Raw genomic sequence first — 25,140 nt, 5'->3', positions numbered from 1 at the left:
TGTTAATCTAATAACTGGAGGTCACTTCACCACTCAGTGAGTTGCACGATTACATAGAAACATTACATACATCTCTTTTGTTAAATTGTAAAGCTTCTATAGTATAAGTGGCAGAGAAAAGCCAGAAAATCTAACAAACATTACAAAAGGAATATCCTACATAAAAATAATATTCAATGTGCAGCGTGTGTTTCAGGAAGGATTGTAGGTCATTTTTGTAAAACAGTTACTTAAAATATTGTTGCCACTGTACTGTTTCTAGAGTTTAAAATGATATTTAGGATTTCGATTCTTGTTTTAAAGCTGACAAAAATTCAGATATTCATTTAAAATGATCCAGAGCTGACAAATGACTACAATTTTCTTTCGCTTGTCACTCTACCAACATTTCAATAAGAACCAAAATTAAATCAGCAGAATTGTAATATGTAAATATGTTGTTTTGGTTTTTTTTAAGTAAAATTGATTTTATATTAACTAATATTTACTAGCAACTGGTCAGAAATGAAAACTAAAAAGATTTCTGACAAACAAGGTAATATAAGCATCATGGTTCATGGACCGAACATGCTTACGTGCACATTCAGGGCCCAGGCAAATAATTAAATCAAATTAATCAAAGCAAAATTAATTAAGCAATAAATATATAAACAAACTAAAATCTTAAAGTGTGACTGTAACAAAACTTGAATTAGTGAAAAACACAAAAAATTTATTTGATCTGCATCACTTTTTATTTCTTTTCCTTCTATTTTACTGCATTTAGCCATTAGGAGAATCCCACCCCCACACTTCACTGCATATTTCTTTAATCATAGGTATGTGACAAATACTTGAATTTTGAGCATTTTAAAAGATTCTGTAGTTTTTCTTATGTTAAAATATTAATAGTTTATATTAAAAAACATCTTTACAATGATCATTCGTTATAAATATCAGCTGCGTTGTGAATTCTAAAGAGGAGAGAGGGCTGGGGGAAGGAGTTGAAGGTGGGGTCAGATCAGGTGAGAGGCAGAGCAAAGAAAGCAATACAGGTAAGGTTCAAACTCACAGGCAGTAATAATGCACCAGCTATTTTGGTTAGTGTGGAAAATGGAGAGAGACAGGGGTTCAAACTAGGGGGTTAGAGAGGACAGCTAAAATGCACAGGGCAGGACATACCAACCTTTTGAGAGAGTGGTAACTTGACCTATTATTCCAAATACAATTTTGGGAGATAGAACTTTGTGAGCAAAAACTGGGCAAAAATGTTGAGTGGAGAAGGGAAAAAAATGAAGAAAACTAGTTCACAACAGAATACGTAATCCTCGTCTTCAGCACACGGGACCTCATGAGCACAAATGAGTGGTAGTGTCTGTTTAGTTAAAACAATGAGGACAACTTTGGCCTTGTAGAGATCCATGTTAGGATGCTTTGTGTGCTGGAAAATGTCCGAGTCTAAATATCCATCCAAACAGGAGTGAAAAAAACAAAACCTGTGTTGTATTTCAGTCCGATGCAATAAATACATGATATCCAGGAATCCACCTTTAGTTGACCAGTGATTCCCCAACAGCAATGGTTGATGTGAAAAATTAAGTCTTGCGTCTTTTGCATTAAGTCCTGCACATTCCACTTTGGCCAACACCGTTCACAGCAACAAAGTAGTCAAATTCCTTTTGTAGAGGGAAGGAAATATGGCCACAAAAAAGTTAGGAATGAGGAAGATGTCACATGAGTAATCCAAGTTCTTGTTCATAGTAGCACCATACTCATCCCAACGGTGAACAACATGCATAACAGTTCAAAACACTGTTGGATGTTTATGTCTGCCTTTTCGCTTTCAAGCAGAAGAGAGTGCATGCTGTCCCAGCCTGGACAGAGTCAATATCAAACACTGTTCATAGGTGCAACGCGCTGCTGACACGGTGTAATTGTATCCAAAGTTTAATTATAGTTCCACATTTAGGAAAGAAGGAGGTAATCCAGAAATTTGACGTAGGTTATCTCCAATAGCATGGATGGTAGCAATTTTCCAGTCACAATTTCCAGCAGTCCTCTTTGCATTGTATGATCCAAATGTTCGCTTTGCTCATCGAGTCTGCAAGTCTCAGTTGTTGGAAAGTTTAAAAAGAAAAAAAAATCATCTCCACAAAAATAAGGCGGGAATAAAAGTCTTTTGCTCACTTGTTTCTGTTGATTCTACTGAGTCGGATCACCAGTAGAGGTCTCCCAGCACTCAATTTGTAATGCCCTGATTTTAGACATAATCCCAAACAAAATGAAAAAAAAGAACCAAGAAAGCAACCCATACCTTTAGAATGACCGCATATCCTTTAAGTACTGGGCCAGAGTTAATCCAACAGTGGGGAATAAATATCCTCTGTAGATCCTCCACATGACTCCAGCCCGCGACAGAAGTGCACACCTCAGTGAGGTGGGCATTATAACTTAAAGCCAAATTAGACTAATCCAAACAATGGTGTTCTATACATGTAATGTGTGCTCTTGGTTGTTTGGTTACATGATGAAAAAGGGGTGATATTAATCCTCCGACAAGGGCACGTAACTCCAGATTAGGGGAATCCCGGGGATGGCTGCTGGACCACTCTCTCTTTTTCTCTCTTTCCCCCACTCTGTATTCTCTATCTTTCTCTCTCTCTCTCTCTCTCTCTCTTTCCAGAAATCGCCAATAATCCTGGGAAATTTTACGATATCCAATCTTTGCCCCGTATTTTCCTCAAATGATATTTCCACCTCACAGAGATGCTTAAAGGTCACAAAGATAATCCCCAACAGCCATTTAAACTACTGACTATCATTCAACTATCAGATACACTTGCAAACGTGCCCTCGTTTTAACAAAAATATCTTAAGTGTCTACCTGTAAGTAGGAATCCAGGAGCGCTGGCTGCGCTCTGAGGAACTTAGAAGGGATTCCTATTAGATTTCATTGTCGAACACAAGCTCATTTTCTCCTCTTTAACCCCCAAACAGGTAAATGAACAGATGGTGAAAGATGGTTGGAGGTAAGGTGTTTACCAGAAACTACGGTTCCCCCTGCCTTCAGAGAAACTTTGTCCACTTACCCGTCTAGTCTGCGTTCATAGCGTCCATCTCTGCTGTGAAGCGACGTGGGGGGCCCATACACGGCCCCCCCTGCCGCCCTTGTGAATCCTGATACATCCCGGCCGCGAGAGCTTAAGGACAGACTATCGTCCAGCCCCCTCGCCGCACTAGGAATTGTTCCTGGTTCATTGTAATCAGTGCGCAGGTCTCTGTCCCCCATCTTGTTGACAGCATTGTGAGCCTTCTGAGCACTTTTAATGTCCACAAAATCCACAAAGGCCGCGACTCCACCTTCTGATCCCCGCTTGGGCAGGACCTTGACACTCTCCACTCGTCCATATCTAAAGTCAGAATAGATTAAAAGCATGGTTACCACCAGGTTTGCAGCTGCAAATGTGTTGCATAACTTTTTAGGAATGTTGAAAAACACACAGGGTTCTGCACAGTCCTGAAATTGACTGTGCGTACATGTGCACAAATGTCTGTGGCAGCGAGGGAGATGAGGCAATTTTGCTACTCTTACTTTCCCTACTGTGATACTTTCTAACACGGCAACAGTAACCCAGCAACTGGACTTGAAACCCTGCCACATTGCGTGTTAATAAATGCATAGATTTTCTAAAATTAGCATGTTTTCCGAGCAAAAGGTGCTGCCACGAAGACACAGCTACTGAAAAACACACAGATGAGGTTTGAGCAGTTTATACAGCGATGGGGTTTCTTTAAGAAATTCCTCATTAATTTACTGATTTATTTATATATATATATATATGTGTGTGTGTGTGTGTGTGTGTGTGTGTGTGTGTGTGTGTGTGTGTGTATACAAGACACACATGCAGAGTATATTTATATTATATATTATAGCCTATATTTATTTTTAAGGTGTAAAGGGAGTTATAATTGCTGAATACACCCTTTTCAGTCTTGAAAATGACAAAACACCTGATGAACTGAGGATTCAATTTTGGGATGAGGAGGCTGTTACAGAAAATTTCTCCCACTTGAGAGTTAATAAGCTGTTATCATCTTCTATAGCCCCCCCGCACCACCACCAAAAAAATGGGTCTTTTAGCAGTGTGATTTTTTTTGCTGTCCAAGACAGACAGTAGGGTGATCACAAAATTTATTGGCATGCCAGTTCCCAACACCGAACAGCCCCCGACGCCATTTTAGAAAAGCTGTTCACACTGCTTACTCATTCTGTCGTCCCCCATCTTCAATGACTTCTATCACACATTGGGCTGTCATGCACCTGCATACCCTCGCTACCTCTGGGTTAACGCTGGAGCTGAGGTAGCGAGCTGAAAAAAAGGGGGGAAAGGGCTCGCCAGCACCGTTCCCCCTACTGCACAAAAAAGAAAGAGATGCTGCCAGTCGCCATCCCCCCCAAACATAACGTTACGTTGTACTTCAAACAGGGGGTTATGTAAATAAAACGGTGTATATAGGTAGCTCATTTTTACTGCTGCTCTCGGAGGCTGCACGTATTAGATACGAGCCATATTTGTAGCTGAGTCTCTGCATCAACCCACTGCAAATAATAAGACCGCGAGAGGGCAAAGCACCAAATGCACATCATCTGTTTTTATATTTCATCCAGCTGTAGGTTTGGATGAGGGTGGGGGAGGTGGGGGGTGCTGTGGGACGAGTATGGCTTTCGGTTACACTGTGGTTATTAAGGATTAATGTTGCCATTTAGCAGCTTTCATCCGATATGGCGACGCCCACACAGTGATAATAATTAAAAATCCAAAACAACAACAATAAAAAAAAAGGTCTCATATGGGCAAACTGGTGTTTTTGGGGCTGTCTGGTTTCCAGCATATGAACGGAGACGCGGGCTGCTATTTCCTTGACAGCCGAGAGAGGAGAGAGGCGAGAGCGCGCAGACAACCGTGAAAGCCACACGCAGGGAAAAAAAATAGAAAGAAAACGTATTTAAATCATTGTTCAGCCCGAGGAAGATAACAAAGAGCTAAAGGCACACAGTCTCCAGCGGCTCGCTCTTAACCAAAAGTAGCAATGGAGCTCAGTGCGATTATGGCAGGCTGCATTACAAATATACATGTGTGTGCGTGTGTATACATGGATATGCTGTCTGATCTTCCCTGAAATCAGATCACGCTGCAGGCTGTGCGAGTCAGCGCCGTTTTAACAACCATTTTCTGTAAACACTACAGCGTTACAGCACTGCACATCTGCTCCGCGGCACAGCCGAGCCCGGTCAATCACAGCCAGTTTGCCGCGGCGATGTTGCAGCGTGGACGGCGGCGTGACGGCGTCACCTTTCGGCTTCTACAGACTTGTGTTAAGATGTAGGAACGGAGCAAACGGCACGCTCTCATAGATGGGTGCACAGCGTGCTAATACACCGCGGTGTGTGTGTGTGTGTGTCTGTGTGTGCAGGTCTGACTGGAAGCAGTGACCTGACAAACTCACAGAGTCGAGTCAGACAGCAGAAGCAAACACAGAGACTTTATGGTGTCTGCCGGAGATGCGGGCACGTATAAAAGCACGGGGCTCTCCGGGTAGACTGAACTTTGTTTACACTGACTGTGCACCACAAAAACAATAAACAATAAACAAGAAAAAGCCCCTTCTTTACGGTCACCCGGTGGAAAGGTACGCTGCTTAAAAGTCAGCCTGCTTAAAAATCAGCCTGCTGGCAATGCGCACCAGGAAGACGTAAGAGGGGTGAGTAAAGTTATCACCTAGCTCGACAAGTTAATAAGCGTGTCAAAATGGCAAAACCATATGTCCGCTGGCTGCTTGGCTTGGGCTGGCTGAGGCGTGCTAGCAGATTTTGCTTTTTCGTCTCAGCTCAAACGCAGGAGCACCGTGTGTTGTTGTTGCTGCTCGGATTGTGTGTATGGAGAGAGAGAGGGGGGACTGACAGCACAGTTGCCAAATGGGACTTTGCTACAGGGAAACCTCCTGCTTCATCCCGACTTCTCTAAAATGTGACACAACAGAGAGAGAGATGCTGGACGTGCACCGCTCTTAACATTACAAAACGCGCACAAACACACACACACATACACACACGCCGCTCATTTGTGTTTCTACTCACCGCTTGAAGTGCTCAATAATTTTCTCCTCTCGTACATTTTCGGGTAAATTTCCCACCCATAAATGTCTGGTTTCCCGGACCATACTGTGTGCTCCTGCTCCCCGATCATACAGATGAGTTTGCTATGTCCGTTTCTCCCCGTGCAAAATACAAAAGCTCTGCAAAATAAACGGCGGACAAGAAAAAAGATGCTTGGCGCAAATCATTGACTGCTCGTTGTGGCCCAATGTAAACCATTAGGCTGTATCCCCGCACGCTGTTTGATACTCTTCAGTGTTAAAGCGCGATCTTGCACCTCATGAACGCGCTCCGGTCTGTTCCCGTGACTAGGCGCGTCCCTGACACCATGCGACCTTTGGGTGTCGAAAGAAAGCATGTAGCTTCCTAAAAAGATGCAGCAACTTCGCTTGTAATGAGAGGCACACCGCGCAGGCGTGGCTTTGTGTGTGAACTTCTTTTTTCCCCCCCGATGAGACGGTCTTTCACCCCTGCGCATGCGTGAGAAAACCCCTGGTTGAATGGTGGTGCTTTGACATCTGCAGCTTCACAAGAGGATCCCATCAGTGGCAGTTAAGTGTGGCAAGGTGAATCATCCTGCGCACAGCACACAGTGAGCCCAAGTTTGGTATTTTTATGTTTCAACGTTGTAATAGTTCAGTTGTTATCAAAGCACAGGCAAAAAAATGTCACCCCATAATTGTAAAGTGAGCCATCAGCTCACATGTTAAAAAGTTACAAAAGCCTTCAGTGTTGTTCCCTGTCACTTAGCTGGTTGGCACTCATTTACCATATCCAACTGCTGGGACTTCAGATCACTGCTCTGTTTGTCTGCACAACAAATCAGCAGAAACAGCAGTAGCTGCAGTCCAGTCATTCATAAGAATCAGGAGACTAGATGCACTCTCATTCTAATCACAGGTTGTGTTGAAGTTTTTGACACTTGAAGCGGAAACTTGCACACAGGAAACAGGAAACTGAAGGACAGCTGTGGGCTACTCTGCATGCTAATAATGTAACATGAATGTGCTGCAAGTTAATCTGTGACCAACTTATTATAATAAGTTATAATAAGTTTAAGAGATTTTTTTTTCTCCTTAACTTGAATTAGTGTGAATAATATGCTATGTCTTCCCAACACTGGTGGGATGTTTTAGAGTAGACTGCTATCTGGAACAGAACAAAACACCACAGGAGGGCCTTTTTGTCTCGTTCAGTTGGGTTCAATACACTTTCTGTTTATCCCTTTAGTTTTGCACTTAAGTGTGTGAAAACTGAAACAAAAATGTTTCCACATAAGCTGATATAAGGCACTGTTGCAGGGAAATAGGGGAAACCACATAATTCATAACTTATGTATGACAGAAAATAGTTTGCTTGTCAGTGTGTCAAGTGAAATTACAGGAAGTTTAGGTGGATTTTCATGAGTTTCATATTTTGACAGATATGAAACTTATGTGGGAAACTGTTCTTTTGTATGGAAAAGATCAACGTACTGCTAGATCAGTTTAAAAAAAAAAGAAAGAAAAGCTGAGGCAGTGACACAATAAATAAAATCCCCAAAATTCAGAATCCCCAAGCCGGATCGTCCAGAAAAGCAATCCAGCAAACTCGAGACAACACGGCTAAGTTTACAGTAAGAAACTTTACCACACTGAGGTAGTTTGAATGTGTTTGAAACCTTTAAACTTTGAATTGATACATATGCCTTCTGCATGTTGCACCTGCAGTCTGTCAGAGCAACAAAAAAAAAAGATGCTTTGACATATTTAACAGCTTCTACTACTGGGTTACAAAAGGCACCGGGAGCTGTTAAGTCAAGTACTTTGACCTGGTCTGAGCTCTACTTTAAGCTAATAAGTAACACAAAACAATCAGGCCCCTGTCCAAAAGTCCAAGAGTACAGTGGCGATAAGCCCTCTTGTAAGGGAAAATACAAACTGTATGTGTGTGTGTATTTTTCTTTGACCGACTATCCCCATTATAAAACATGCACACTTTCTCTGAATGACCACCATGACTGATAAATAACGAACCAAAGAATGATGTCCACATAATCAAGAGGGGCGTCAACATTTAAGTAAAATGGTAGATGAACAACTATTTTCTCCACATTGTGTTGTGCCCAAATCCTCCTTGGAGCTGAATTGTTTTATTTTATTTTTTTTTATTTGTAATTTTTTTTGCCTGTGGAAAATGATCACTGGCTTGTTTGGTTTGAAAATAAAGCTGCAACTACAGCGGGGCATTATTCTGCTTTTGTTACTATATTAAGAATACTTAAAGGGAGAAGTGCGCCTGCGTTAAAATGCAGTAACAGGGGACACGCGAAACTGCTTTGCGCATGCGTCCACTGTGCCTATCAGATGAAGACAGAACAATCTGGAAATCTCCAGAGGAGGTTACAACGGCGCTCAGTCAGTTCTATGGGCATTTTCACCGTACTCGGGTGCTCAGAGCGTCCTCCCTATGTCTACTGAAAGCGTCCTGATGTGGAACTTTACTCCATTAAAAGTCTAATAAACCTCTGGGAGTACAATTTCTCATTTTGGTGGATCGACTAGACACCAAAAACTAAATTTCATCTTCAGTGATTTTCAGACGTGGATTATCGTGGAAACTGGACCGTCAGGCTAATGTTTCCCCCTGTAATTTTTTTTGACACGGGATGACGGGACTGACATAACAAAAACCCTCTCATGGAATATGTTTCTGTCTGTCCACAGCTCTCAATAAAGACAGATCTAATGGGCATAACACCGGCGACACATTGTGGATTTAATTCGATATGGGTGTTAAATTGTCACACGAAGTCAGGCTTTAACCTTGGCTACTGTTATTGAGACAATGTAGCACAGGCTGGAAGGGCGGTATCTCAAACTTCCTCATAAAAAGCCCCTTTGAGTGTAGCCTAATAAAGCGAATTTGCTGCCATTACAACAACAGTGTGAATTAATACGGCTTGCTAGCTGTTTAACAGCGTGTTTGTCCAACAAAATGGAGCTAAGGTCGACGCATAATCAAGTAAACTAGCCTTTTCTTTGTCTAACGCCATTTTGTGTGTCTTTGGAGCACTAACGTTGTCGTCAGCCATTTTGCCTTTTCTTTTCAAGCACACAGCCTTTGAACACTAGCAGAGCACAATGGTGTTTGCGGGCCTGTCGCGGGGAAATAAGTGAACAAACAACAAAACAATAAACGAATAAGCTTACCCACTGCCCAGGCTGTGTGGTATGCAGTTATTGGATGTTTGCAGTCATGTCAGTACTACACTTAGTAATGTTAGCTCCTCTGTAGAGTGCATTTACCTGCTGTAACAGCGACTGCTTTAATGGTTAAAAACGACGACGTGATATGGGAGTCTAAATTTACATTTTCTGTCGGTTTTTTTTTTTTCCAATAAATGGAATAATTTCCTATTTTGTGCAGCTTTATTATTCTGTTTCTGTTGAATGCCTACCTTATACTGCAAGAATAAAAGAAAGGGGTTCAGCGTTGGTGAAATATAAAAAATGGGTTTTGTATTGCTTCTCAACTGAAAATGCTGGGAAATGCGAAATCTACTGAATAAAAAAAAAAAATACTTTGACCTTAATCTGCTCTACTGGAAATGATCTCAAACGGTAAATCTTCCCAAGAGGTCACACAGACCCAGATAACCATTATTGTTGAAACAGTATGACTAACCAGCAGGAAGAAAACAAGCTTAAAAACACATCCTTAGCATCCTAAGAAGTAAAATGAACTCCAGGACTTGTTGAAAGGCTGCCTATTGAATAGTTGTTGATAACCATGAAATTGTTCTTTTAGAAAATGTGAAAAGACTGTAAACATTCCTTACATGATGAGTTGTGTCAAATATTTAATACAAAATGTATACTACATTGTAGGTAGAAAGCAACGTTGCCTTGATATGATTTCCACTAAATAGTGCCATTAAAGAGACGTGCAGGCTTTAAAATCCCAGAGTGCCTATCTCTGATGCTCCTTCTTGAAGGCTCGTGGTGTTTGCTGACGCTCCCTCCTTCTGTACTCTGTATAATCCTCTTCATCCTGTGTGAACACAGCAAAATATGATGCTAGAAACATGGGTGACTGAAGACATGCCTGCTGTTAAGCTACAGCCAGACATATAGCTTAGTGAATGTAGCCATGATTTCTTGATATGCATGATTCTCAATCACCACATGAGCTACATTTTAATAGCAAAACAGACCCGACTCACCTTAAAAGTCTATTCAGATGCAAGGTTTTTTATATTTGTTTTATTTTGCATTATACTTTGTTTAAACCCCGCAACTTTAAATAGGTCAGCTCAGTGAAAGGAAAAGTAGACTCAGTATTCTGAGTCAGAGATCACGTTGACCTGAATCTGTCTTGGGGGTCTTAAACCTTCTCCACCCGGGATACAAGTTGGAAAAATCGAGTGTCATCTTGAGACTCATCTAATGAACATATTGATATTCTACTCCAGTTTTGGGAGGCCTCGGTGGGAACGAAGTGCTTTTGGCCCCGTGTGCCGCTCCCAGGGAGACTCACTGACCTGTGAGGATGCTGCATCCAGCAGATCCTTGGTGGGGAGTAGACAGCTAGCCTCTCCGAGGAAACATATTAGGATGTGGAACACGTCTGCCCAGCGTCCAACAGTCAGCATCAGGACCATCAAACCCCCGAGACGCACCACCACTGCGTTGAGGACGGCCTGGCTGCTAGGCAGACGGTGTTGCTCTTCTACAGAACCATGACATTAGAGGACTATTAGGGAGAAGTATTTCATTTGCATTTAAACAAACTAAAAAAAATGTCTTAGATCAGCCACAGATGCTGTAGTGATTAGTCAGGGGAATTGAGAAGCAAGTGATGCTACTGGCATATTGCTTTGTAAGGGCTTATGTCTTTAAATGTTTCTCACCCTGCATGTACACCACCAACAGCGTATAGCAGATAGTAAGTGGTGTCCAAAACCTAAGGGCTTCTGTTGCAGAGAGGAAATGTTGGTTGATGGTTGAAACAGCAGCCAGCACAGCCACAGAGAAGGTAATGATGATGGTCCTGCACAGCATGGGCAGCAGGGAGCTGCCCGATGTGAGGAGGCTGATGCAAATGCCGCAGTAGCCCTGTGAGCTGTGGAGTTTATACAGAGCTATGACATGGTGCAGCAGGTTTGTGGCCTGCCTAGCCAGAAACCAGCTGAGTGCTGCTGCCAGGAGTAAGCATAGCCAGCGCTGCGCCGCCCCCTCGTGTAGAAAGTGCAAACTGCAGGTTAGGGCGCAACCCAGAGAGAACTGGCTTTGAACTAACAGCTGCTGCAGAAATTTCCCCGACTCCTGGGAAAAAAGAGGAGCACGAGTGATGAATGAATCAAAGCAGACGACGATGGCTGTCGCGACTCATCCTGACACCAACTCAGCAGAGTAAGCCACAGAAAAATCACCTTATACAGCTGAGGCATATTCATATATATTTTTATCACATAATTGGTTTCTTACTGGTCCAGCTGTAACCAATCCAGAGACAGCTCGAAGACAGAATTCTAGTACCACCAGTGAGGCCACACGGGAGCCCACTACACACAGTATCCCAGTTACAAAGAGAAACTGAAGCAGCCCAGTAAGTCCAGGTTTTGTCCTTATCGGATGACCGGATGTCTTCCGAGTTGATGTGTCTTCACCATTTTTTTTACTCCAGCTCCAAGTTGTAGGGAGGAGGGAAAAAAAAAGTCACATCAAAGACATAAAAATAAACTGTGTGGATGATGAAATCCCTCTAAAATCAATTATTTTTAAAAGTGAAAATGGGAAATTCTTCAGCAAAACACCACATAAGTCTGTACACAAGAGGAGACCTCTCTCACCTCTCCTCCAAGAATAAATGCACTCTCAACAGGGAGCACAGCACAGAGATCCCACATGCAGCTACCAGCCCTGCAGGTCAGATAGCCGTGAATTTCGAGCACAAGTAATAACAAACCTCAGACATTTACTCTTTTAATAAATGGCCCGCAGCCGTGCTGAAGGATGAGGAACTCACCTTGGAGTAAACTTTCCAGTGGATTTATATCTAGAGTCAGCCACCCTGGTAAGAAGTAGGAAGTTGGAAGAAGCCATGTGATGAAAGAGAACATAGTACTACCTCAAGGGAGGAAAAATCACCTTGAATGTCTATAAAAGTAAGCTACTTTAAGCATCTGCACTCTCAAGATTCATCTTTTATGGTTCATAGATCGCGTTACAGTGTTGTGAAGTATCAGCTCAGCGCTTCCGTTTTCTTTCTGTTGCCCCAGCGTTGTGCTTTGCTCACCCAGAAGCCTGTTCTGTGTCCTGTACCAAAGTTCAACTGAGTGTCAGTGGAGCAGAGGCACCCTCAGGCCTGAGTCATGGCAAGATAGTGGAGGTTATTGCACCATGGGAAAGACTTTACACTCTCGCTGAAATATAGTCGCAAGCATTCGCTGAGTTCTGTGGTGATCTGCACGTAACAGCGTGGGATTATTCTGATGGCATTAAACACAAGAAACAGTTGTAGACTTGCAATATTATTAAACAGCAATATTGTAATAATAATACGTGAAAAGAAATTAGAGTGTGCACAGTAATTACCTAAAGAGTTATGGGTAGGCAACTCCAGGCCTCGAGTGCCGGTATCCTGGAGGTTTTAGATGTGTCCATGATCCATCACAGCTGATTTAAAGGGCTAAATGACTCCTCAGCATTTCTTGAAGTTCTCCAGAGGCCTGGTAATGAACTAATCATTTGATTCAGGTGTGTTAACCCAGGGTGCGATCTAAAACCTGCAGGATACCAGCACTCGAGGCCTGGAGTTGCCTACCCCTGAGTTATACCAAGTGTGTGGGATGAGGTGTGTAATGGTAGATTTAAAGTTGGGAGAAGATGGAGCTCAAATATAGCTGCAAGCACAAGTTCAAGTGTCATGTTTCTACAAATATTTTATTATCTCATCAAGAAACAGTTGTTTGAAGCAAAATATACAGCAGTGTGCAAAAGTCACCTCATGTGTTATTGGAAAAATGCAACGGTACAAAGAAATCGTCAGGTGTCAGCTGTGTGCAGGCAGGAGTTGGACCCAAAATGCAGGCTCTCAGACACGAGGGATGAACAAAATCACAGCTTTATTGGCTGGAAAGGAAAATGCATGCAACACAAAAACGAAACTGGGAAAGAATAAGGTAAACTCACGGGGAAACCACACAGAGAAACACAGCCATGAGGGACGACGGGACACCGACACAGAGAAACACAAGGCTGAATGAGACACAGAAGGAGAGCACAGCTGGGAGAAATCAGAACTGACGAGACAAGGAAGCAAAGCAGGATACACTCACATGAGACGCAGACCTTCAAAGTAAAACAGGAAGTATAACACTGAGACACAGTGGAGACAGAGCAACTAAGAAACACAGAGACATAAACCATAAGGCAGAGAACTCTAAGAACCAAAAGGCTAGAGATGAAAAATAATACACAGAGGGAAACACAAAGCACGGAACACAAGAAACTACACTCAAGGGAGTAACTAAAGACCAACAATGAGAATACAAAGTGACAAAAAACACAGGAAACTCAAAACACTCAGTCAAAAACCCAGGACCCTAACAGAAATACAGTATAACAGTTTGTACAGTACAGACTTGACAGCCAGTGTTTGGTATGAACACCGTTATTTTTGAACACACTCTGATCTCTCTTCGGCAGCTTTCTTGTCATGTCTTTAAGTAGTTTTCAGGAATAGTTTTCCAGGCTTCTTTAAGGACATCCAGCTCTTCTTTGGATGTTGGCTGGCTTTTGTTCTGTTCTCTGTCAACATGATCCCACTCTGCTCGATTAATGCTGGGGGCCAACCCATGACTGTCAGTGTTCCACTGTTTGTGTGTTATTCAGTGTGTTTATTCAGTTATGCTTTTACTGCATTGGCAGTGTGTTTGGCAATGACTTTATGGCAATGATCCAAATCACACTCTTTCCAAATGGTCGTGTATGGTGGCTCAAAATCAAAATCTGTGTTTCTGTGTTCATAATTTCATCAGTTTTGACAAGACTGGCTAAAAGGTGTCCCTAAACCAGCCTCCACAGTGTTATACATATGGCTGTTGACATTCACTTGTTGCACCTCTTTTCTGACCTCCTCCTTCTATAATGAGAGTGATTCCTTAAGAATGGCTTCCTGACAGCCACCCTTCCACTGACACCATTTCCTTTGAAGCTTCAGTGAACAGTGGATAGATCAGCTGAAGGACCAGATCCGTCCCTCAGGTCTTATGTCAGGTCTTTTTTAAGGACACACTACTAACCATGAATCACCTTGTTGTTGCAAAAATTACTTTGTATCCCTGCTAAACTGTGTCATCTTTGATATTTAGACTCAGTGAAAGAAACTGGAACAAATTGCGTGTTTTCGTCACATTCTTGTAGTAACCAAGTGCCATAAGATACAATGTCTTGATCAGTGTTGGGACTAACTCGTTATTAAGTAACGCGTTACAGTAACTACGTTATTATTGTGGTAACGAGCACGGTAACTAGTTATTATGCCAAAACCGGGAACGCGTTACTCGTTACTGGGATTTAGATAGGCTCGTTATTCGTTACTTCGTGTGGTGGCTATCGCAGAGCTAGCTCTCACAGATTCAATAACATTAGCAAGTGGTGGAAACCAGCAGGTGGATGAAGGAAAAGGGAGGCAAGAGGAGAGACCCGAAGCGGCCGCTGGTCCGAGAGTGTCAGGTGAACTGAACTTCAGGTAAGAAGTTACGACCTGCAGTCCATCTGGGTCAGATATGAACCAAGTTTAGTTGGAGTTTATTTTTGTTGTGCTGACTTTTTCGTACTGCGTGCTAGCTAGCATGACGGAGTTTCTATACAGCTGGGTGGTGCTATGTTACTGATGTTGAACTTTATTTTGTTCATAAGGTTAATTATTAGAGTTGCCAACCGTCTAGTAAAAAACGGAATCGTCTCGTATTCAGAGAAATTATTACGCGTTTCGTATTGAGGTGAAAAGGAACACAGTTTATGTTTCAGCTACAATGAAAAAGACACAAAACTGGAGTTACTCTGTGTCTTTGCTGCACAGTTGCCTCTTCTTCTCTCATCCTCTCACCATCTCTCTCCTGTTTCTACTTCAATCATGAAACTGATCAATGATCAGCTGATCGGCTTTTCTCTCTTGTTTGTTTATCGCCCACTTTGCGCCAGAAAGAGGAAACCAGCGGATGTCGCAGTAAACAACAGCAGCACGTTTAAGCTTGATCAGCTGTTGTTAGAATTTATTTAATATTAATTTCTAGTATCAGCTGATGTTGGCTGGAGCCACAGCTGTAAAGCTGCTGGTCATGATATCGGTTTGGATATGTGGTGAGAGGGAAACATGAAGATGAAACCAGGAGATGTCCTTACTGAATCATCAGAGCTGTGATGGAGAAACAGGTTTACCTTTTAGGTGACATGAATGAGTTGAAGAGAAGTTATGAACTGTTTCTGAGAGACAAATAACACCAGGATCCTTTTCTAAGTAGCTGACAGCTGGTAACTGTGCAGGGGCGGGTCTAGCAAAGTGTTGCCAGAGGTCCATGTAGGGAATTAAAAGGGAAAGGGGGGCACAAGGAAATACTTTCTTATTCTCATTTAAAATGTCTCACTTTTAAAAAAAATAATTATCTGAGTCTTACAACAAACAATTGATAGATTGATACATATATACCATCAGAACAGTGAACATCACTGTCACAACAGTGCTTATTTTCATTCAAAGGCTTTATGATTTTTCCTATAATGGTGGCCGGTCTCTAGTCAAAATGCCTGGGACGATTTTTTTGTCCCAGTCCAGCTCTGTATGCAGCTCATCTGCAGTCTGGTGTTACCTACATCTTCCTATTCAGAAGGCAGAATTTCCGAGTTCTGAGTACAATCAAAAGCACCACGACTGCAGTTTTTGTGTTGGATGTAAAAAGCGAGGATAGAATGGCTAGGATAGAATCAGGCGTGGGATTTCTCTCGTGGAAATGTGCACATTATTTTTTCCTTTCTATTGGTAGGTGGCACAGTGCACTTGTGGCAAGTAAGCAAGCTAGAAGACTGGCAATCTTGCTGGGTATCCAGTTACTGAGGCAACACATTAACAAGAGAATTCTGAGTTAAACCAAAGTTACTTTCCCTAGTAACTAGTTACTCTGAAAGTAACGAGTAACTTGAAGTAACTGGGTTACTTTTAATAGAAGTAACTAGTAATGTAACTAAGTTACTAATTTAAAGTAACTTACCCAACACTGGTCTTGATGCATGCTCAATCATCCAGGTAAGGAAATCGCAAAAAGTTGATTCTGTTCATCTGGACGTAGCATTTTGTGGGAGAAACGTTTCGTCGCTCATCCAAGTGACTTCTTCAGTCTCAGCTGACTGCAGGTTTCCCCAAATCTTATCAACAGTACATTTGCACAATAACTAAAACTAGCCCACTGAATCAACAGTGGACTGTGAGGTCAATTCCTTGATCATTAATATGCAAATTCTCATGACCATTGACCAACAACCACTGATCAATGGCCATGAGCACCATTCACAGAGAGTTGGGGAATGGCTGCAATCACAGCATTGTAAGATGGTGAAAGATGTACACTTAGGCCCCCTCCTCGATTCAGAGATGGTCTTTCCCTTTTCACATAAAGAGCCTACCTGACTCCCCCCTCATACCACTTAGCCGCTAAGCGGATGGCACAAGACAGAAGAGCTAACTCGTCGGGCCAGGACTGCAGTCTGTTCATACCTACAAGCCAGGTGACACTCTTTCAGTGATGAGGATGGACACATCCTGGACAGGGAGGATCACTGGTTTGAGTGGTTGTTGGTGGTCATGACAATTTTCATATTAATGATCAAGGAACTGACCTCACAGCCCACTGTTCATTCAGTAGGCTGGTTTCAGTCATTATGCAAATGTACTGTTTATAAGGCTGGGGAAACCTGCAGTCAGCTGAGACTGAAGAAGACACTTGGATGAGCGACGAAACGTTTCTCCCACTGAAAACGCCACGTCCAGATGAACAGAATCAACCTTTTGGGGGCCTAAGATACAATGTAACATTGTTCCTTGCTAAGTTGTCTGTTATGTCCCTTGAGTTAGGTGTCTTTTTGGTGCCTTTTTTTAAAATTTCAATGTCAGTGTTAACAAAAACAAATATTTCTCTTAAAATGTTGAGCTACAAGGACTGGACTGAAAAACGAGTGAAAACACAGTCAATATTTAAAGAAAGACTTTGAAAGACCGTCAGAAACCCTGGAGAACTGTTGCTCAAGACCAGTTAAAATATCTGAAAGTCTGGCTCCTTAGAAAGAAAATCTAAAGAAGTACAATATTGCTTATTATTTTTAGGTTTGTGGGAGATGTATCACATAGGGAAAGGAGAAATAGGCTGCAGGCAAGCTCAGTGCGTGTCCATAAGTGGGCAGCAGTGTACAGCATTCAAGTTAATGATGAATGAGTCTCTACCTCTACCTGCAGAATGTCTAAAGCAGAGTGAAACAACACTGGTGCAAGCTGTAGTCTTATTAGGATCCACTATATCCTTGCAGATTGTCAATCCAAAGTGCTGAAGTCTTCTACCGCGATTCTTCTTCCTTCCGATTTCAAGGATCAAATGATTTGAATGTTTGTTAACCAGACTGGTTAAATCAACTTAACGACTTCGTTCACACGCAGGATTCTCATTAACTCAACTTCTCAGCTTAAAATATGACACTTCAAGGTAAGTAAAAACAAAATCCCTTTGCTTCTTTTGAGGTATTACCTTGTATGCACTGTAATTAAAGTAAGTCGCAGGGATCATTGAATTATGTGTCTGAAACAGTACACGGACTGTACTACAGTACTGCATTTTGCCTTTTCAGTAAACCTGCATGCTGTTGTGTTTAGCCCAAACCATTAAACTCTACAAAATCAACTATCTTTGCTAAGCAGTGCACTATCTGCACAGGCTCTGCTGAAACAGGAGACTAACAAACCACATCGAGCTGGCCTTTATCACTGAGAAAGAGTCATTTAACAGGGTCAAAAACAACAGATGGATTAGGAGCAAAGGACTTATGACAGGCTGAGGCACAGCCCTTCGTCTCAGTCGCTGATTTACAAGTGCCGGAGAGCAGAGATTCCTAAGCAGGCTGGTGAGTGTTTGTGACTCCTACAGGTGAGCAAGACTTTTGTAAGACTGTGAGGATATAAAGGGAATTTGTAATCCTTCAGTCACTGCTTTTTGAACTGGTTTATTTCAGTCATGAGCTATGGTTTAGCCCCAAGATATTTGATTGACTTTAAGATACCCTAAAAGTGTTAGTATTTTGTTACGAAGACACAACTGTCCAAACTCGCTGTTTCAGAGCGCAGTGAAGCTCAACACTGAAGCAGTGAGTGAGCGGTGATTCCAGCAGATCAGCCCCTGAGACGAAGGAAAACTGTCCTCATGGACTCCAACGGTTCCGGCAGCGTGCAGTACGACCGCTGGAATGAGGACAACATCAACATGAATGTAGAGGCTTCACAGTCCTCACTGAGGAGGTGAGACTTAGAGGATAGCAGCTGGGCTTGACACCACATGAGGACTAAGTTAAACTGACAAAGGTTAAATGTGTTTAATAAAAAGAATCCAGGTTTTATGAGTTTGACATTGACCATACAGTTTAAATCAAGTGTAGGAGAAAGGTTGTAATAGGTTTTATCCATGTATCCATCTCACTTAAACTTCCTGCAACCTATTTTTTATAGTTTAAATGATATGTAGTTACTTCCTCCAGGGAACTTGTGTTTTTGACAGTGTTTGTGTGTCTGTGAATGGGATCGCTCAAAGTTCTGAATGAACTGTGGTATAACTTTGTTTTAAAGGTGTAGAGTGGGGTCATGTTATTAATCCATTAAAATTAAGCTTACATCCACCATAGGTACCAAACCACAGGTACCAAATAAACCCGCCCCCTTTCTTTCCCATTCACAGGATCTGCAACAGCATGTGTGTCGGCAGGACTGGAATAGTAGTAAAAGCAGCAGGAGCCGTAGCTGCACTGGTGGCAGTTTACATCATAGGATATGTGATGGGGTACTACATCCATCGATGCCCGTAGGGGAACCAGGAGGTCAGGAGAGAAAAGAGATTTAAAACACACCAAAAAAGCACAAGCTTCATATGCAGAATGAGCTGTGACTGAATCGGATTTATTGTGATCAGAAAATATACAAATTCATGGTTCATACTGATACTACGGCACATGAAAATGGAGTTATATCATTATATGATGTTCTATGAAGTGTAAAATATTAATTCATATCCTTCTCCAAAAATATCAGGCTGTTTTTTTGTCCAAACTGATAACTAGAGATAAACTCCTTTGGGCAGGAGATACCTTTGGATCTACTGACTGTGGTATTTCTGTGGACTGCAGGAGTCTTAGATCACCTTGGTTTAGACTGAGGGTGAGCAATAGTTTAGACAAACATTTGTGAGTCATTTGAAGATCAGCCACTGTGGAAGTTGACTGAGTAAGTTTAATGTTTGCTACTGCTGGTCTTTTAGTGACACTCAAACTCATCCAGACCTTCTGCTTTTGTTCGATTTCTTCCCAATTGTTCTGAACAACTGCAGCTTCAACAGTTTTGGATCTCAGCTTCCTTTAATACATTTGTATTTAACACATCTACTCCACACACATACTCCAGTACATCACTACGCAGTAAAGACAAAATGGATGTTTAAAAACCTACTTTTTTACTTTTATGCTAAAAAGTGATCTATTTTTAAACCTCAACTCAATCTAAGTTATCTCTGTTTTTCATAAAAGAACACAACCTCTGTGTTTTCTTAATGAACTGAACTTTAGAGAGCCTGTCGTGTTCGTGTGGTATCAGATCATTTTAATATTTTAAATCTATGAAGTGTCTTTTGGTTTCATATGACACAATCCTGCAAACAATACAAATTAAATTTAAGCTTTAAGTTTATTAAGGGCTAAACTGACGTGAAAGTTAATGCCTATGAATCATTGTGCAAACAATACCAACCATTTACATTTAAAAGCACTGTAAACAGTTCAGTTGCATGCAAGGCTGAAGATCTTGTGTTAATGTGGTATTCTAGCTATTGTTATGCAGACCATAAATGATCTGCTGTCAGACAGGAAAACTCATATTCTTGTGCCAGAACTACTTTGTGAGACACTTCATGTAGCTAATCAGTCTCCGTGGTATTTAGACCTCCTGTGCATCATTTCCCAAACGGCAGATTGAAAGCCGACAGCTCGGTTGTACAAAGACAAACTGTTTTCCCCATTTTCCCTGTGTTAGTTTATTTCTCGCACATTATTGGTTTTTGTTAGATTTCCTCCTGTAGCACTTGGTTTGTTTTTTGCCCCTTGGTGGAATTAACCACCTGTTTGTATGACTTCAACTTGTTAAAAGATTCAGATTTCAGATGTTACTCTTCCTCCTGTCATGTGTTTGGGTCCTTGAATTCTTATACCAAGACCTTTATTTACATTACAGTTCGTTTTTTGGTTTGTTTGTTTTTTTTTTGAGTTTAATAAACTTTCACATATTAAAACAAACTTCTGTGAACGGAAAAAAAAATCAAATGCTCCATTAGAACTTTCTATTTGCCATCCAACAATAGAAGAGAATGCTACCCCTGGTTGCAAATGCACACAACGAAATCCTTTAACTTCACAGAAACTCCAGGAAGGCTTTCCTGATAGATGCTGCTGTGGACACCATGCAAGAAACTGCTCGGCAGGACATTACAGAGAGTTAAGACACCGTACAATAAACAGAGTGAGACAGACTGACAGACGACCTCCATGTGGAGTTATAAGGACAGGCTGTCTGTGGGAGTTTCAGCAAATAAATCTGCCTACAAAGAAACAGAGTAATATTATTGCACTAACAATACAACTGTCATCTCAGTTTACAGACTGGTGTTAATGGTACATACTACACTGTTTTCCTGATTTCCATATGCTTTGAATTTCATAGAGTTACAAGGACATTTCCATCCGGTTACCCTAAAAATCTCCATTCAAAAAACAACAAAATACATTACGTATCAGCACGGATGCACAGCTACACTGACCACATTCATGACAATATCAGACTTGACTGCTATCAGCAAAAAGGATGATATTTAGCAGTGGAGTGTGATGAAGAGCTGAAAGACTTTCCTGGCACATAACGGGAAATAAATAAAAAATATATACATTTTAACCAACGGCCCAGAATTTCACAAACAGAACCATAATCACGCATTTATGTGGAATGAGAAAATGGCCCACGCTGATGATAAAGGACTTCTATCAACCCAGTGTGCGAGTCCAACCTTTAACGCCGCCAGAAGCAAAGTTAATGGACCTCATAAAAATACATTTCACAGGGAACATCACTCTCTCCCCATGTGTTCCTCAACAACTCATCAATTCAGCACTGATAGGCTGTGTTGAAGATTCTGCCTGGGATTCCCTGGTGTCACAGATTATCTCCTGCAGCATGGTTTCTGCTAAGAAAGCATCTATGTTTTCTGGGCTCTCTCTTCCACATACAGCTGCATCTGTTAAAGGCAAACAACCAAACAATGTGGACATGCAGATGACAATAATTCACCATTAAATGAATCAGTGAATGGGATGCTTCTGCTTACCTTTACTATATCAGAAGTCATAGTCTTTAGTGGAATGAGTCTAGGCTCCTGCATGTGGACTTCTTGCTCATCAGCGACTATCCATGGAAAATCCTGCAGAGGCAAACACATTAATGTGACCAACACATGTAAATAACAATTCTGTGTTTCTGAGTAAGTGCATTTAAACACCTCACCTTAATTACTTGAACCTTCTCCATATTGCGAGTAGCAGCATCTCTGGTATGTACTAGTACTGTAAACGAACACCCTGTGACAAAAAAAGAAAAGTAAAACAGTTCAATCAGTCAAATCTATGAGCCCATACCACCTTATGTGCACTATAATGTCACCTTTCTCTGGACTTCAGTTTAATTGGCATAGATTTCTGACAAAGGCTTGATTATTCCATCAATTAATCTGATAAGAAATACTTTTGTCTTATTAATTAGCAATAATAAATATAGAAAACTCTACAGGTATTTCAAAATGAAACCCCAATTGGTTTCCATTTTAGAAATTGTAATGTTTTAAATTTTAACTGCATACAACACCTGTCAAAAAACAAACAAAAAAACTAAACCTTTGACTGTATTTCCGTGTCACGTTTTAATGGAATTTTTTTTAAAGAAAATGTTATCTAAAATCCAAAAATATATAAATAATCTCAAGTACAGTCAAAGGGCAAAGTCAAATAAAATAAGGTATATATATACACAATCAAAATTGACCTTTACTCTGTCTTCTTGGAAGGCTTTCTGACATTAAGAGTTCTGACAGTTTTCTGAGGTAGATTTGGTGTGTTCTCATGTTTATGTGTGCCAAGTGAATGAGTTAGTTTGTGTCTGTAAGCCTTTAAAGGAGTATGTGGTGTTTGCAATGAAGAAAAGTGAGCACAGACTTAAATGAATGTAAATCATTTGCTAATGGGTAAATCAATTTATGCACCTCCTATCTTCCAAAGGTGAACACAAATATTTACCCCAGTAATGAAGAGAATCCTCTTAAGCTGCTTAGGCAAGACTTTGTGCTGAATCATGTGACTTAAAGGATATCATTTAAAAATCTTTCCAAAACTTTTGCAGAGTATATGAGTATATAAGCATGTATGTAATTGTCTTCTCTTCCGGTGAGCCACGATGACATTACCTGGTGGATTACTATTTAAAACAGCATCACACACGCTGATCTTCAGGATGAATGCCCTCAGCAGCTGCTCCACGTGTGACAGCAACGTGTCTGAGCTGTGAAAACACAAATAGCAGTCAGTGACCAGTGTCACAGTAAAAATGTATTTCAACGGAAAGATGCTTCTTTTTAGTAAACATTAAAATGTGGAGGGCAACCTGATGGAGAGCAGTGGTGGCTGGGAAATCTCGAAAACAAATCTCTCTACTGGATGATGCTCTTTGTCCATGATGACCACAACCACCTTCTCTGCATCGTTCTAAGAGGCGAATGGAGGATATCAGAGCAGTAAGAGGAGAAATGAGAGTACACTTTGTGTGACATTGACCCGTCACTTTCAGGACATAGCTTACCTTTTCAATGAGTGGCTTTATACAGTGTAGTGTATCTTGGATATACTGATTCAGCTCTGGGTGACATGACATCTGGAATAAAACACACCAACAGAAGTCCTGTATTAGAGAAGCTAATATGCACACACCTAACAGCTGCAAACAAATAGTAATAACACATAAAACAGTACCTGCACAGGTACGTTGTACTTCTTTCGCTTCTGAAATATCCCAGAGGGATAAACCTCACGGACATACAGGATGAGATGAATAGCGACCTCCAGGAATTCACACAGAATGTCAGCAACCACTGGAAAACATGCGAACAATAAAACCTCTCGTGTTCTTGCTAATGTGACAAAGTCCCGCCAAACCCAATGCAAACATTCAGCAATATAGCGTCGCCTACTTAGCTCACTTTAATTCATAGTAAAACCCAGGCAGACAGTGACAGCATGGTTTATGTAGGTTCCATATGCCCATGACTTTGCAAGGGGGACAACTACCTATTGGAAAATTAACAGTAGTCTCGCCGAGCTGACCAGACCTGGTATATATATATTCCTTTAATGGCCTTACCTTGCCCAAAATTGAGATCTTGCCTCGTTAGAGTTGTCATGTTTTACTCCCCTGGTTCAGCAAAATTAAATTTAAATGCTTAATTTTCTGTACGACTTGCTAACTTGTGTAAAGCAGCAGTCTTACCGGTCCTCGTATTGATTTTAATGGTTCAATATCTCGTTTTTTGTTGCTGCTGTACCTGACAACCGAAGCGATAAGAAGTTCAGTTTTTACAGAATTTTACACGTGTTTAAAAAAAACCCGCAACGGTCCACATGAAGACACCCGGAGACATTAGCAACCTGCCGACCCGAACCGCGGCATTTCTTTTTTTTTGTACGCGAAGCTTCGTCGCCCGCCGAGGTGACGTCACTCGTTGTTTACAATTGCGTACTCTGCCGTCCACTTGTGATGACGTGATATGGACCGTTTGTTTTATTTTTAGTTTCCACCTTTTTTTTCCGCAACAGTTATTACATAATAATAATAATAATAATAATAATAATACCGCGAGGTGATTGGCAAAAAGCACTGAAACATTTATTTTTGTCTTATATTATATTATATTTTATTATATTATAATTGATAATAGGCTTTATTTCACTAATTAATTGAGTTCACAATTTTGTTTTGATAATTACCAATTATTAGATAATTATCAGATTTTTTAAAAGTTGGTTTTAATTTTTTAGTTATGGTTTTATACTTGCTATGACAGCTTCATGAATGAAAATATCCTTAATTATCAGTCTTGCCGAATGCAGGTATTCTGTCTCCTCGGCAAGGTTATGCCATCCCGAGGTGTCCCATTGCTCATAAATATGAAAACATACCAATTACGCATGAAACATATTGAATTAAAACAGTAAATCATATGCAGCCTAACTAAGGGTGACTAATGTTATACCTGGTTATTTAGACAATCACAACAATCTGTTTATTACGCTTATTCTTTTTCTTTTTACATTTTTTGGTTGTTTGAATTCAAATGCTAACTTACATCAAAAGTCCTCTTCACTCTCTCTTTTTTTTTTTTTGCCTGTCCCGTTTGGCTCTTTTGCCATCAGAATTATTGTCTAAAGGCGAAGAAAGATGCCCAACGGATTTACTTTACCAAATGGACGATCCCAGCCTTGCCGTAATGGTCTATTTGATTCACCTTTTATTGTTTATTTTATTTTTTATTTTCACTTGCTAGATACGGGACAGACTTGAATGAGGAAAAGAAAAGGGAGAAAGAAAGAGGAAAAAACAGCGGAGAAGAGGGACGGGGATAAAGGGCA

At 41.1% G+C, this 25,140-nt stretch overlaps 4 protein-coding genes across 4 annotated transcripts in view; 1 reads left to right on the top strand and 3 right to left on the bottom strand.

The window, feature by feature from the left end:
* The window catches only part of spen (spen family transcriptional repressor), a 29,813-nt gene extending 23,300 nt beyond the window's left edge, over positions 1-6,513 (bottom strand). Inside the window, exons 1-2 of the mRNA XM_085261048.1 lie at positions 6,119-6,513; positions 3,069-3,389 (exon numbers count right to left, since the gene is read on the bottom strand). Coding sequence (XP_085117174.1) covers positions 3,069-3,389; positions 6,119-6,201 — 404 coding nt within the window. The 5' untranslated portion in view covers positions 6,202-6,513. The remainder of the gene's footprint in view (positions 1-3,068; positions 3,390-6,118) is intronic.
* A 1,453-nt stretch (positions 6,514-7,966) lies between these two features.
* On the bottom strand, positions 7,967-12,789 carry tmem82 (transmembrane protein 82). Its single transcript, XM_085260423.1, has 7 exons — positions 12,715-12,789; positions 12,146-12,608; positions 11,970-12,039; positions 11,605-11,803; positions 11,028-11,442; positions 10,659-10,846; positions 7,967-10,168 (listed from the first exon to the last, which is right to left on the bottom strand). The coding sequence occupies exons 2-7, from the start codon at positions 12,237-12,239 to the stop codon at positions 10,088-10,090; spliced, it is 1,047 nt and encodes a 348-aa protein (XP_085116549.1). The 5' UTR covers positions 12,240-12,608; positions 12,715-12,789; the 3' UTR covers positions 7,967-10,087.
* Positions 12,790-18,538: 5,749 nt separating this feature from the next.
* Positions 18,539-20,588, top strand: smim1 (small integral membrane protein 1). Its single transcript, XM_085261050.1, has 2 exons — positions 18,539-18,679; positions 19,113-20,588. Exons 1-2 carry the CDS (start codon positions 18,585-18,587, stop codon positions 19,237-19,239), a joined length of 222 nt encoding a protein of 73 aa, XP_085117176.1. The 5' UTR covers positions 18,539-18,584; the 3' UTR covers positions 19,240-20,588.
* Positions 19,313-24,247, bottom strand: mad2l2 (mitotic arrest deficient 2 like 2). Its single transcript, XM_085261049.1, has 8 exons — positions 23,876-24,247; positions 23,488-23,606; positions 23,318-23,389; positions 23,123-23,223; positions 22,926-23,020; positions 21,974-22,047; positions 21,798-21,890; positions 19,313-21,707 (listed from the first exon to the last, which is right to left on the bottom strand). Exons 1-8 carry the CDS (start codon positions 23,913-23,915, stop codon positions 21,669-21,671), a joined length of 633 nt encoding a protein of 210 aa, XP_085117175.1. The 5' UTR covers positions 23,916-24,247; the 3' UTR covers positions 19,313-21,668.
* Between the last annotated feature and the right edge of the window lie 893 nt (positions 24,248-25,140).

This window comes from Mchenga conophoros, linkage group LG20, assembly GCF_057382185.1.
Source record: "Mchenga conophoros isolate Kocher_MC1m ecotype Shallow Benthic linkage group LG20, M_conophoros_male_GT1.1, whole genome shotgun sequence".
NCBI lineage: Eukaryota > Metazoa > Chordata > Actinopteri > Cichliformes > Cichlidae > Mchenga > Mchenga conophoros.
The sequence above is the reverse complement of the archived record's forward strand: the minus strand, read 5'-3'. Positions and strand labels throughout refer to the sequence as shown.